Genomic DNA, 14331 nt, shown 5'->3' with positions numbered 1-14331 from the left:
GGCCTTGCCTCGAGGGGGCTCCTGGCTCTAAGGTGTCAGGTGACCTGGGTATCTGCACCTCACACGACATCACACAGTGCCAGTCCTGGGGTGGCGGGGCTTCAGCTACACACGGCCCCTCCCCTCAGGCACACACGGTTATTTGCCAGGGAGCGTGAAGGACACGCGCCAGGCAGGGCGCTCAAGGCGGGCACGGGGAGCTGCAGGAACGGGTAGCCAGTTGCAAGCCCCTGGTTTTCGGGACTGGAGTGCCCACACCCCTGGACGCTGGGTCCCTCTCCAAAACCCGCGGAGCGATAGAGGCGGAGAACAAGCAATAGACTCGTAGGACACATCTGTGTGCGTGGGGAGAATCGAGTCACACGTCGTGATGGAGACAGTGGGTTCCTTGGTGGGAAGGTTACACGACGATGTTTTCTCGGCATATGCTTTCTGCAAAGAGCAAGGGCTCCTCCGGTGAGTCTTAAGGATGGAGTGTGAGACGCAACGCCATTCATCAGCGGCGGGTTTCCGAGGGGTGAAAAAGGCGAATCCAGTGGCAGCCGCAGGCCACCGAAGCTCCAGCCTCCATCCTGGAGGCGGCTGTACCAGCACGAGGGCACGTGTGGACCGCAGGGGCCGGGCCCTGCTCTGCCATCTGGACGCCGTGCTGGCTTTTCCGGCTGAAACCGGAAGCGGCCGCCAGTCCTGCCCCCCGTGGGCGGGCACGACACACACAGCTGCTGGCCACGAGGTCTGCTCCATGACGACAGCGCCTCGACTGCCCGTACTTTCAGAGACTGGCAGCTTCTGGCATGTCCTACCACCCACCAGTTCAAATTTCAGTTTTCAGTGAAAGACATCCACACACTAATCAGTACGTCACATGACATCTCACGACACCTCTGATCTGCTGCTTCCTGGTGGCATTTACCTCTTATGTTGCCACACACGTGCATGTGTCCATCTTGGCCCCTCACAGGACCCCAAGCCAATACCCCGAAGGGACCAGCCATCCTGTTTCTTCTCCACACACTGCAAAGGCCTGACAGAGCTGGGCTCCACGACAGCCAGAACTTCGGTCTTGGGTCATTTAAGATTTGTGGAAATGTTCGTGAAACATATATATGATTGCACCATTTTTTGTTGCTTTAAAAAAAAACAAGTTACAAAATACATACAGTGAAATGTGTAAAAGACACAAATCCTAAGTTTAGATCTCAAGGAATATTTACATCTGTCACCACCACTCAATTCGAGGAACAGAGACCATTTCCATTATCCTGGAAGGCTCATTTGAGCCCCTCCCCAATAGAGACCCACCCCCCAAAAGGCAGCCGCCCCTATTCTGCCTGTCGCCGGCCATGCCTCTTGCCTGATGGCAAACGTCGCGTCAACCGAGGCCCACAGCACACATTCGTCTGCACGTGGCGCCCTCCGTTCAGCACGGTGCCAGCCCAGGCCAGCCCTGCGGGGCTGTCAGCAGCTTGCTCTGCTATCCCGCGGGCACTGGGCCTTTCTACGACATGGCACTATCCTTGGGTACCTGGGACGAGACTGCTGCGTCACAGGACAGGCGTGTGCTTCAGTTTAACCAGAAATTTCCCAAAGTGGATTCCCAAATCTACACCATATCACCAAAGTCAAATTCCCCCGTTTCTATACCCTCACCAGCCCTGGGTACTGTCCACCTTTTTTTAAAGTATTACTTTACTATTGAGGTAGTTTGAGAATTCCATACAAGTCCCATAAACTTCAGAAAAGAAGGTCATTCTGCAGCCCCCAGAACCACTCATACCTGTCGAATGACGGTGCGCTCATCCAGGGAGCCCATCCAGGTGCGTCAGCCCTGCTCCTACAGTAGTCAAGATGGGACACACGCCCTCGACCAACATGCCAGGATTGTCTAGTGGCCCGCACGGGTCTGTCCCAGAAGCCACACGTCTGCAGGCAGTGGCGGCCCAGAGGATGCTGAGCACCTCTCCTCGGACTTCTGGGCCACCCGGACAACCCCTTGCGAACGGCAGTCCTGTCAAAGCGACAGCCTCATCCACAGTCTCCAGTTTCTGGAGGCCCCTCCTCCCCCAGGACGGTGTCGCTGGCGCCGGCAGGAGCTGCTGTACCCCTTGCGAAGCCTAAAATCGAAGATTCTTTCCACTCCTTCTTTCGTTAAAACTGTATTTTTTACAAAGCCCAAATACTGAAAATCAGAGTCCTAAGGGAACCCCAGCGTGCCCGCCCCCTGCTGGAGAAGCATGGCTGCCGCGGCCCCCACTGGGAGCGCCGCCCGCCACCGTCCCCTCTGGGAACCCATCACTGGCCTGACGCGCACGACGGCCTGCTTCTGCTCCACCTCCAACTCTGTACACAGGGACACAAAACGGACGCCTCCTCTGGCTCACTGTGTGGTCAGACCGCCCGCTACGAGACCGTCCGTCTCAAGCTGGACGCCACTCCGCCACCTGCACACACCGCGGTGACTGTGCCCCGGGTCGTGATGGGCACGCGGGTTACTTCCAGTTCGCAGCGACGAAGAACCGCCTCGGGCCCTGCGCGCTTGCCTTTGGGCGCGCACGCGGACGTGCTGCTGTCCGCGCCGGGCAGGTGTAGGTGCTCAGCTCTGCGGACGCTGCCAACCCGTGTTAACCGTCTCAGCAACGAACGACCCTGCACCTCAACGTTGTCCTCTCGCCGCTGGGCGACTATGCGCTGACGGCCGCGACACAGCTGCTCAGTGCGCTCGACTGTGCGTTTCCCCGTCATGCTTGTTCCCCGCCCCCAACCCCGTGTTGGCCACAGTGCCTGGCAGACGACCAACGGTTTCTCAAAGGATGCTCAGCAGCCCTTTTCCCTCTTCCCAGAGCCGTGGACTCTCAGTGGCCTTCCCCAGTAATGCCCTTCATCTGCACGGACGCCACCTCCTGTCCACACCTCCTCCCGGGCCAGCTCTGGTCCTCACAACTCTGGGCCACACGGTGGCCTCCATCTGCCCACTGAGGACCCCCGCGGGGCACCTGGTACGTGGCAAGCACCCAATGACCCCGAGTCACAGTCCTCGGCCACACCTCTGCTTCCGTCCTCTGCGGGGCACCTCAGGACAGCAATCCCCACCGGCCAGCCTGGATGGCACACTTTATCTCTTTCCTTCGCTTAATCTGGAAGCTTCTACCACATGCGGCCCCTGCTCACAAACCGGTTGGCCGACTGGCTGCAATAGCCTCCCAGTCTCCGGATCAGGTGGCTCTTCTGGGACCCTGAGCAGTCCTGACCCTTCTCGGCCTACCCTGTCTGTGCACATAATCACAACCCAAGCTGACGAAAGACAAGTCAGTGCTGAGAGAACGCATTAAGAAAAAATCATCTGGGCGGTCACTGTAACAAGCAGATCATGGCCTTCTAGAAAGTACCTTCCTTTTATTGTTCTCACTATTTGGTAAAGAATAAAACGCAGGCATTGCTGGTATAACTGAAAATGGGGAGATCTTTCTGAAAGGCAATGTGACAGTGTACGCTGAACGCTTCAAGGACACACGGCTCCTGAACCAGCAATCCACCTGTGCGACCACGTCGCATGGAGGTGACACGCTGGACACAGGCGGTGGTGGTGGCAGGGCTCAGGCAGCCTGCTCAGCACAGGACTGAGCCATCGAGCCGTCGCCGCCGCACGGCCGGGCCTCCAGCCGGGAGAGCAGCTGCAACGCTCCTTCTGTATGTGTGTCTGGGTTTTCCAAACTTACACAGAGAACAGAGTCGATTTTTGGTAAATGGAGAAAAAACTGTGTAAGTGTTGTAGGAAAAAAGCAGTCTGTGATGGCGCCACTGGCACTCACGCAGAGCCGGTGCTGTGATGCTGTGGACGCTCCTCCCTGACCCCCGACAGCTGTCTGGAGCAGGCACAAGGTCCCCCTTTGTGCATCTGTGATCAGGGGAGCTGGCCCGAGGCTCTCCTTGGGCACCCCTGGGGCGTGACCACAGGCCCCACTGCAGAGGTGGGGCCGGTTCCCACGGCATCTGGCCACCACTCGTTCCCACGGCATCTGGCCACCACCCTTTCTCCTACTCCGAAAGATACTTTAAATCAACTGATTAATCAACCTGGAAGTTACCAGAATAAGCCTTACAAACCACAAAAGCAAAACACGTACAGCATTTTCTGCTACAGATGTCACAATTAGAAATGCACGAAACAATCACAATACTTATGCTTTGGGCTTAAAAAGGACTAACAAACATAAGTCAAACCCTAAAATAACCACACACCAGCCCAGACTGCAAGCCAACCAAGTCCCTGGCCTCTATCTCCACAGCTTCGCCCACGGCCAGGGATGGCCGTGTTCCAAGCCGCCTTAGCCATGTGTGTCAGAAGCCAAAGATCAACACTGGCCTCTGGCCACTGACATGAATATGAAAAGCAATCCACCAGAAAGCCAGCCCGGATGCAGGAAAGTGAATCTATCTTTGAAAGAAAAATCAAATGCATAAAATTAAGTAAATAACTTTGTTTTTTCACTTTTGAATGTTTCCAGATTTCAAAAGAAACTAAGAATAAACTTTCCAACTTAAGCACCAACTGCAAAACGTATTTAAGACATAATAACCCTCCCACTCAAAAAAATCGACTTAGATGAGAGAAGAGTTTAAATTTTGTGCTTGAAGTGTCACATGATGTCTAGTCTCTAAAAACGCCAACACGTAAGTGTCCGTGCAACGGTCAAGAAAACGAGACGAGGAGGCCACGCCAAGACCACGCCAAGACGTGGCTCGCACGAGGGCTGACGACGTGCCCGGTGCTCTGCCACACTCCCTGCACGCGTGCCATCTCACGTGTCCTAAGAGCCAAATGGCAGCTCCCAGTCCGCCTCCACCTTGATGGGACCCACGTGTGGACGACGAGCCAGGTCTCAGTGGGCAGGGATCACTCAGTGGGACCCGCGTGCCTGGCTCCAGAGTCCATCATCCTCCAGGCCTCTGTGCCAGGCTGTCTTCCTAAAGCCCTCACAAAGGACACTTGACGAGACCAGAGGAAAATGGAGCACCGCATGCCCACGGCATTCAGTCAGCTGCCACATGAGAGAGCAGACGCCTCGCGAGGGCTGCGGGCTTGTCCCAGGAAGAGCCGAGTCCCAGGCGGCCTAACAGGAACGGCGCACCTGAGGCCAGGGCACCTCGCGCGCATGGAGGACACGGGGACACCGCCGCGTGACGATGCTCTCTCTCAATGGCATTGGGCTGTGTGCAGCCTGAGGAAAGGAACAAGGTGGTCATCAGGAAGGACAGAGGCTGAAGGGGCGGACACTGGGCGGTGCGTCCTCACCTTGCGCTCAACACGCAGTCCAGGTCAGCTCCTCGCAAGGGGGAGCACAGCAAACGTGATTCAAGTGGGGAAAGAGCAGGGTGACGACGGCTGCTTCGCTGGACAAGAGGCAGGGAACACGCCGCGGAGGACACTACTGCGCCTGCAGCGAGGCCCAGCCCGGGGCTGAGGGCACGGGGACGCAGCCGATGAGGCGCTGAGCCCAAGCCATAGGCACGGTCCTCTTTCCGGCCCAAGGGCAGGCAATGGCCCATTTCCATTCCCTCTCCTGGTGGCCAGAGGCCTCAGAGGACTCGGGACACAGGCTAAGGCGAGAGAGGACTGTGTGCGCTGGGGGCACCGAAAGAGGCGGTGAGTGCGCTGCGGAGTGAGCGGGCACCACGCGCACCACCTGCAGCCCACGGCCTATCTGGACTCCCCAGTGTGAGGGGGGCCCCGGGGGGACAAAACACCGGTGAGCGACACGGCAGAGGAAGAGGCGTCACCGTTGCTAGTCTGTCCTGGGTCCTGGCCGGCCATCCAGATCCACCTCGCGCAGTCCCCTGCCCTCCCGTCCCGGCTGTCCTCAGCTGTCCTCAGCTGTCCTCAGCTGTCCCCAGCTATCGTACATAACACATCGACGGCGCCCTCGCCCTCCAGCTTCCAAAATGCCTAGAGAAGGACGGGTCGCAGTGCGGCCTCCCCAGGGCCAGGGCCCTCGCCAGCAGCTTCCTCGCCTCTCTGCAAGGTGGCAGCCGTGCTGTGTGTGACTAGTCAGCTTTCTAAGGCAAGAACAAGAATCTGGGAAAGAGTCTTAAATCCTTGAGTTTGTGACAGAGGGCGCACAGCACTGAGCTGGCCTGGCTGTATGGCTTCCCGTACCCGTCCCAAGCTGTGCAGCTCTGCGGGATACACCTGCCTGGGGTCACCCCATCTGAAGTGCCAAGCGTGACCTGCCCTGACCCTACTCCGTGCTCCTTTTCCCTGAGTAAGACAAAATCTGTACCCTAGGCGAAGTCTCCCGGCGCCCGGCACAGGCGGCCGGCCGCTCAGCCCGCGTGCGTGGCAAGGCGGAGCGGCAGACGCGGGATCCAAACCTACTCAGTCGGAGCTGCCGAGAGCAGTATTTCGAGGTGGCAACTTATTTTGCCTCGCTTGTTTGATTAACTAAGGCAAGAAAAATAATTTGATAAAAACTCTTAAATTTTTGAGTGTCCACTCCAGACCCACCTTCCTCATCTGTGAAGCGGAACCAGAGCGCTCACTGAGTCTTCACCGGGGGCACGGGCTGGGGTGCCTATGAATCCTGCGAGGACATGTGACCTTCTGGACGTGCGCACGTGCATTTTCCCGGGTAAAGGGGCCGCAGCCACAAAATGGCGGGACCCCAGAGTCGCCGAGGTCCCCTCAGGGCACGGCCATGTTTGTGATTCTATGGCAGGGAAAGCGCTCAGGAGCCGGGTGAACGGCCACCTCAGACACACAGCGGTGAGGCTCACTGACCGGTCTCCTTCACCCACACACACGCACACGCACACGCACACACGTACTCGTCGTGTACCTTCCGTGGAACTTCGGCCACTGCGCGGCCCGTGTGCCCCACGCACCGTTACCTGCGTGGCCGCGTGCAGCGCAGACGGCCGAGATAAAACCGACGCGGGGCGTGCGTGCCCATCGGGTGAGCGGCCCAGCAGTGAGTGCCTGCTCCTAGGAGCACGCCACAGGCGCGGTGACAGCACGCCACAGGCACGGTGACAGCGAGGCGGCCCAGCAGGCCTGCTCGGGCCAACGTGAGCCCCAGCACGCTGAGCGCGGAAGCCGTGTTCTCCGGCAATTACGTAATCAGCGTCCAGGGTAACGGCGAACATGCTAAGCCCGCGGACGTCCCGAGGGAGAAACTGTCCTGGGCGCCCGTGTCCGGGCCGGGCCGTCGGGTCGGGCTCTGTGCGGACCGGGCAGGGCGGGCCGACTCACTTCTAGGAGCTGCAGCTCCTGCACACAGCTGTGCAGCAGCTCGAGGGCGCGCTGAGCCACCTCCCACGGCCTCTGCAGGAAGAGCAGCAGGGTGCACTGGCGAGAGAACAGGTAGCTGCGCAGCTCCAACAGCGTGGCTTCTTGCCTCTGAATCAGTTCGCGCTTCTCCATATCTATGGGCTTTCGGAGGATCAAGCCGTTCCAGCTCTTCACCGGCTGGCAGAAAAAAGTCAGCCAGTTGGCACCATCTAAACAAACACACAGCATGAAAGGCGCTGACTGTGCATCCCCTCACCTGACCCCCTCTCGGGGCTCCGGAACCCATGAACCGACGGGTGGCTGAAGGCGAGCTGCCCCCGACCACTGGCCCACCCCCTCGTCTGGCGTGGAGCCAGTCTGGGGACGTGGGGACAAGGCAGTTACCGCCCGCGCCCCCACTTGGGATGCGGCATCTGGTGATGAGCACAGGGGTACACGGCCTGGGCCACAGGCATGCTGTCGTACCAGGCCAGAAAGCCGTGGACAGCCCAGCGGCTGGGGGCCAGGGGCCGGGGGTCGGGGGCAGGGGCCGGGGGCTCGGACACTGTGCTCAGCAGGCTCCAAGGGGAGGCGCAAGGCCTGAGCTGGAGGGGGGCCTGCTGGCGGGCCTCGCGGGCGGGCCTGCCTGCCTCCATCTCCACCTTCTTCACTCGTCTGACCCCACTGTCGACTACCTGGGCCCCACTCCTAGAGGAGGGACAGCAGGCACAAGGGAGACGTAGGAGCAGCAAGCGGAGGGGCAAGTCCTGCTTGTCAAAAATATCCAATGAGGCTTCTGATTTTAACTTCGAACTCCAAGACACAAACGTGTTTGGAATAAACACGTAAGAATCTACAATAACAGGTCATTCGATCTTTACAAAAACAAACAAAAAAATTCAATCTATTTTCCTCGCCCCGAAAGGGAGACGTCCTAACCGTTCCACTCTACGGCCCTGTCGGGGAGCGACTCGACCCTGGTGGCTGACGAACCTGAGAATCTAAGGTGTGACCGCCACCCACAGCACCTCAGCTGATCTGAACTCGGAGCTGTCAGGGCGCACGCCACGTGAGGTGCCCAGCCCGCCCCAGCGGGTCCCTACACCAGCAGGGCCCTCTGCTGTCCCCACCCCCAGGATTCTCCTGACTCACCTCCACCTTCGAGTCAGGCCTCTGTGCCGATGCTGCCTGCTCAGAGGGCCCCCCGCACAGCCCCGTCTAAAGTCAAACAGCGCCTCCCGCCGCCCGCCCCTCACCTGAGCTCTTCCCCGCAGCCCGCTCTCAGCCTTGGAGTTAATAAGCATCTCTCTCTATGCCTGTTCCCCCTCATGTAAACTCCATGAAGGACGGGGTTCTGTTCGCTCCCTACTGTATTTAGAACAGTATCTATTAAATGAAGGAACCGAAGTGAACGATCTCATCATTCGGCTGCAAAACTGGGTCCGGGTTTACCGCTGGATTTTAAATCGCTCCGGATTTATTTTAAAACAGAGAACAAGTAAATTTAAGAAATATGTAAGATATTTAAAAGATATATGTGTATAACATAAATACGTGAAACATCAGGAATGTAATTTTACCTCTTCTAAATTGTAAAAATTAGATTAGTAAATACTTTGCTTTGGTTGTATGTTTCTATTTGTGTCTTAGCAAAGGGAAAGATCCAAACCTTGACTTGATATAAAAACGTTTGGAGCGGGAATCATCGGTGGCATTTCGTTGCCACTCCCGGAGCACGGCTGGCGCCCGGGGCTCGAACGGGCTGCCCCAGGCCCTCACCCTCCCGCCAGCTTCCTAGCAGGCACCACGGCTCCCTGGGACCACTCCTTCCTTCGGTCATCATGACAAGGGTTCTCTCAAAAAGAACACCCAACAAAGATGTCTATGACAGCCCTATGTGTGGGGGCGAGAGCAGAAAGAACCCGAACGTCCAACACCAGGGGACCCCTGAACAAACTCACGAATCCACACCGTGAAGCTACGCGGCCACGAACAAACATAACAGAACCTCATCCGTTAACCTGGATGCCTGCGATGGGCCGTTAAGAGGAAGGACAAGCTACAAATGTCTATGTAATACGATGCCATTTCCATCCAAATAAATATCAACCACGAAACAGTGGGGACAATTATAACCTTTCTCCTTGCACATGGTTTCACTGGGCCAATTTTGTACTTTTAAAAGAACTTAATTATCGGAAAGTTTAAAGTTCATCAACACCCATTATATAAAACTGTGTCATATAAAGCTCGCTCCAATGAACACTCAAACACTGTGAAGACGACCGCACGATGGAATGAGGGCTCCGGCTCGCACGCTAGCCGGGAGGCACAGACTCAAGTGTCACTGGCCAGCACTAAGTTGCGAAAATGACAATAGCTAGAAAACGACTTCTTAAATGCTTTCATTGCTCAGGACTCTTCTGAAAGTGAAAGTGACTAATTCTCAATTCTCATTTCGCTCCCCACCGGAACCATGAAAATCCATCCTACGTAATTTACAGAAAAGCAGTAATGAAAGATGGTATCATCGCGTGCTGGCTAACTGGCATCCTCGGACTATGGGGAAGGGGGAACGGCGCTGACAGAAGGGTCTGCTTCTCAAACGTCGCTACTCACCGCCAGCACCAAAGTTGACAACGTACTGAGAAAACAGGGCGTCCAGCTCGTCATACTGCACCAGCGCGTCTTCGAACTGCTGCAGCATCTCGAAAACGAAGGCAAGCTCCTCCTGCTCGCCCGACAGAGTTTAAAAAAAGCAAAAACACATATCAGCGTTTTGAAACACCGCTATTAAAGGTTACAGCGGAGAAAAGCAAGAAGCACTGTGAATAACGCGTATGCTGTGCTGAGTAAAAACCAGTTTGATGACACGTCAACATTTCCGCAGACGCAGGGAGGGGAGTGGACAGGAGAAGGCCCAGAAGAGTCCTGGAGCCCCCGCGACCTGGTGGCGGCAACGGGACACCAGTCGCCCTCGGTCCTCGGTATTCCCCTTGCCACCTCAGACTCACGCCTTTAACTGGAACTCTTCCAGGTGGAGGAGCTGGCCCCGTCCCCACTCACTCATTCAGCCGGCTACTTATTCAGACCTACGTACGTTCACATCTATTAACTTTATTCCACGGGTTAAAATCGGTCTGTCACTATCCACTTTGTCGCACGAGCTGTCCCAGCTTGGGTCCCGGGGAGACCCCTCTAGGTGGGCCCCCATCCTTTCTGTGCGCTTCCTCACTTGCTGGTTCTACGAGATACTCTGGGTCCCTCTGGTATCTTCCCTGCCCAGGCCTGGAACCAGCCAATCTGCAAGGAGCCCCGGCACCTTTTAGTGGAGAATGGAGTTTAGAAACCAAGATCCTGGCAGTAGGTGTACTCACTGGTACTGAGGTATCACATTTTCTAGGCTGTCAGAGGACAGAGCTAGAAAATGTAAGTATGCGGTGTGTACTAAGCCTCAGGACGCACGTACACATCCGTATTTCCGAATCGACCTATCCATCCGTCCGTCCATCCATCCATCCATCCATCCATCCATCCATCCGCCCGTCCACCCGCCCACCAAACCATGGGCTCACACTGACATCTCAGATTCCAATCCAATACCGCTGGGTTTAGACTCCCCTCCCCCTTGCTCGTAACTCTTAGAAACTAGGTTTGACAAGCCTGAGGGGTGAAGAGACAGGCAACGTGGAAGCTCTGTAGGCCAACCGCACACGAAACCCCCTCACGTGTACCAATCATCCGATGCAGCACATACAAAGCAAGCATCAGGGTGAGAGATACACGTCGCACGTTTTCACTGGAACTGGTCTTTTATTGGTTCCGAGTGCATTATTTCTTCGGTAGTTAATACACACGTGATATTTAAGTGTGAAAATTATGCTTTTTCGGTCAAAATATGGTGACTAAGGACAAAGAACCCTGAGAGCGACATTCTTGTCACTCTGCGTGCCAGGAAGGTCCCCACGCCCCTAATCTGTACCACCGCACGTCCCTTTGTTCACTTAAAACTTTTCTTCTTAAAACGGAAAAAGAGCTGTTATAATGACAATTGAAATATGTAGCCATCGTGTAAGCTGTAACAGAGAAACCAGCTTAAGGACTGTCTCTTACGGAAACCCGGACTGTGAACAAGAGGAGGAGACGCCTCAGGAAGTCACAGCGGGGCCAGGCGGGTGGCACCTTTCCCATCGAGACCGCCGCCACTGCAGGACTCCCCTGCCCACGGCGCGTCCAGGGCGGACGCCCCAAGAGGCCCGAGACACTGATGGTCCCAGGAATACTCTGAGGACAAGGCCAGCTGCCGGCCCTGAAGCAGCAGGGAGCAATGTCAGTCACCAGGGAGACCATCTCTGGTCCCCCCCACCACCCACGACAGGCCAGGAGATGGAAATGTCTGTCAGCTACTACACTGGTCTCGAAACAGCAACAAAAATGAGCAGCAGAGATCCCCCTGACTCAGAAAGCAGCGGCGCGAGGGCCGGGCGCGGCTGGGCCGGGCCGGGCCGGGCCGCAGCAGCAGGTACCTGGACCATGAAATACTCGCAGAAGCTCCAGCCGGGCTCCGTCCTCTTCTCCCTCAGGGTCCTCATGTCGTCCTCGAACTTGCCCAGGTTCTTGGTAAAAGACATGAGCAGCAACGTCCTGAGTTTGGTCAGGAAGGCGTTCCAGGACTCCTGAGTTCGAGAAGAGTCCTTCAGGGGGTCGGAGAGCACGACACACCTGCGGAGACACGAGCGGACTACCTGGAACGTGCTCTCCGAGGGCGCGCGGCTCCACCCCGCGGCCGCGCCTTCCCGCAGTGCGTGCTGACCTCCCCACCCCGTCCCCACCCCGTCCTCTCGTCCTCCCGTGCTCCCTTCCTCCCTCCCGTCCTCCCTCCCTCCCTCCACTGGTGAAAATCATGAGGCGAGCGCTGAGAATCCAGATTAGGAGAAGGCTCCACGCCACGTGGGCAGAAAGCGCTGCTCCAAAGAGCTGCTGTGGAAAGAACTGGAAAGGAGAGGGAGTTAAGATGGGTCTTAAGACTCTGCCTCCACATTCTCTGCAAAAAAAAGCAATCGTGTCACAGTCGGTTCCCAAATCTCTTTCCCCCGTCCCCCTCGAAAACCCCTTTTGGCTGCTGGACATAATAAATTAAGATTCCTTGGCAGGGAGCGTGAGGACGCCACACCTCGGTGCGTCTAGCTGCCCCGCCTCCGCTGTCCCGCTCCCGCTTCGAGCCCACGGAGCTCCTTGTGCTGTCCCCTCCTGTCACCGCGCGTACTCCTATTTGCCCTTCGAAACGCAGCTCACTGAAGCCCCACCCAGCTGCCCCGCACTCTCAGCTGCCGGGACGACACTGGTCCCCAGGAAGTGCCATTGTTAACACGTCCTCTTTGTGGGTCTGTCTCTCCCTCTAGACTGTGAACCCCCACCCTGAGCGTGTCTGAGGACAGGGGTACAAATAATAAACAAGGCTTAGAAGAACGAGGCTTAACACATAGGGATGATAAAGTCTCACCACAAAAAGACTGTACCCGGGCTGCAAAAACACTGCAGGAGTCCCCAGAGGACCTGGGGACGGCAACGTGTCCCACAGGCTGGACAGGGCAACTCTCTTTATCCTTGAAAATAATTTAGGAAGATGCAAAAATCTGAACTCAGAAATAATGCTCGAATCCTGATGTAAGCTTCACCATCGCTCCTCAGTTAATATTTTACCTGAATTACTCACAACAAGCGAAATGAGCAGATTTTAAGCTTCATTTCTCTGTGGCCCTCATCCCCTCGGAGGAAGAGCTCACTCTGGAGACTCAGCCCAGTCTCAAGGGTCCACAGGTGAGACACCAGCACGAAGAAGAACACTGAAAAGCCGGGGGCTGGCTTTAAGTGCTGTCACTCCGACCCTCTGGGGACTGTTTCTTCCTCTGAAGGACGGAGGGGTCCAGCCAGCTGACTCCCAAGGTCCCCAAGGGGTACTATGTGCTCATTCACTACTGAACTGCCAGAAGCCACCAGCTCAGCCGTTTATCCACAAGGCCTCTCAGGGGTGTCATCACCAGCACTGTTCCTGACCACACAGAAGGAGACACAGACGAGATCCGCCCCCAGGGCTGGATGGGACGGGAACTGCCCCAAACACCAGCCTCGCAACAGTACCTGCCCAGGCACCTGGCTCTCAGCGATGACGGACTCGTTACGTTCTCTAAGCCTTGCTACGCCCTTCAACTCTCACTGCTTCTAGATCTTTTATAATAAAAAGCACGATGCTTCAGATATGCACACTGGGTCTCGACAGCTAACTCAGGTGGGGGGAGCCAAAGTGGCTCCTCAGGTCAGGGCCGAGCTGGAGGAGCAGCGTCCTCGGCGTCCAGTCCGCCACTCACAGAGGTGCAGCGGACCCAGCCCTGGGAGCTCCGCCAGTCACGGGGACTGCTGCAGGCACAGACGACTAACAAGGCAACGCTCTGACTTCGCCATACTTGCCCAAAGCCTAAAAAATGCACAAAACCTCTACGGAGCAACTTTCCTTAGAGAGATTCATCCCAAGGACATAATAAGGATGTACATAGCGTCAGAGCTGGAGTGCTGCTTACGACAATCAGCAAGCAATGACTTGTGAGCCCAGCCGAGGGCCGTATGGGTAATTTATAGTATATGAACATGATGGAATATTGTAATAGTAACGGTGCAGAAATATATTTATCATTAAAAGGAAAAGTTACAATGTATTTAGTGAAAAAAGCAAGTACGAGACATTACGCATAGTATTTTGCGGGCACACACGGATGTATGCAAAAGAGAAAAAGTCTGAAAAACAAACCAAATACTAAGAATATCTATTTTCTTTTTGCTCATTACCTTTTACTAATAAGTCTATAATGAACATGTAAATATTTCTAGTCAAGAATTAAATACAAGATTAAAAATACAATAAGCCACTTCAGGACAAAGTGTTCCAATATTTCGAAAAGCAGAAATTATACTGTCAAATAAAACAATTGTCAACACAGATGTTACTAAATTCAAATTTATAAAAATCTGAACCAGCTTTTTACATTGAAAAATAAACATTTGTCCAAGGT

The 14331-nt window shown here is 55.6% G+C and overlaps 1 protein-coding gene across 5 annotated transcripts in view; it reads right to left on the bottom strand.

Annotated features, from left to right (window-relative positions):
* Positions 1 to 14331, bottom strand: part of TRAPPC10 (trafficking protein particle complex subunit 10) — a 67796-nt gene that overhangs the window by 27213 nt on the left and 26252 nt on the right. For all 5 annotated transcript variants that reach the window (XM_039857584.1, XM_039857586.1, XM_039857589.1 and 2 more), the window contains 3 exons: positions 11791 to 11986; positions 9884 to 9995; positions 7247 to 7494 (listed from right to left, as the gene is read on the bottom strand). In XM_039857584.1, the coding sequence (XP_039713518.1) occupies positions 7247 to 7494; positions 9884 to 9995; positions 11791 to 11986 (556 nt within the window). The remainder of the gene's footprint in view (positions 1 to 7246; positions 7495 to 9883; positions 9996 to 11790; positions 11987 to 14331) is intronic.

Source organism: Pteropus medius, unplaced genomic scaffold, assembly GCF_902729225.1.
Source record: "Pteropus medius unplaced genomic scaffold, Ma_sr-lr_union100, whole genome shotgun sequence".
NCBI lineage: Eukaryota > Metazoa > Chordata > Mammalia > Chiroptera > Pteropodidae > Pteropus > Pteropus medius.
This window is presented reverse-complemented; position numbering and strand designations above follow the sequence as displayed.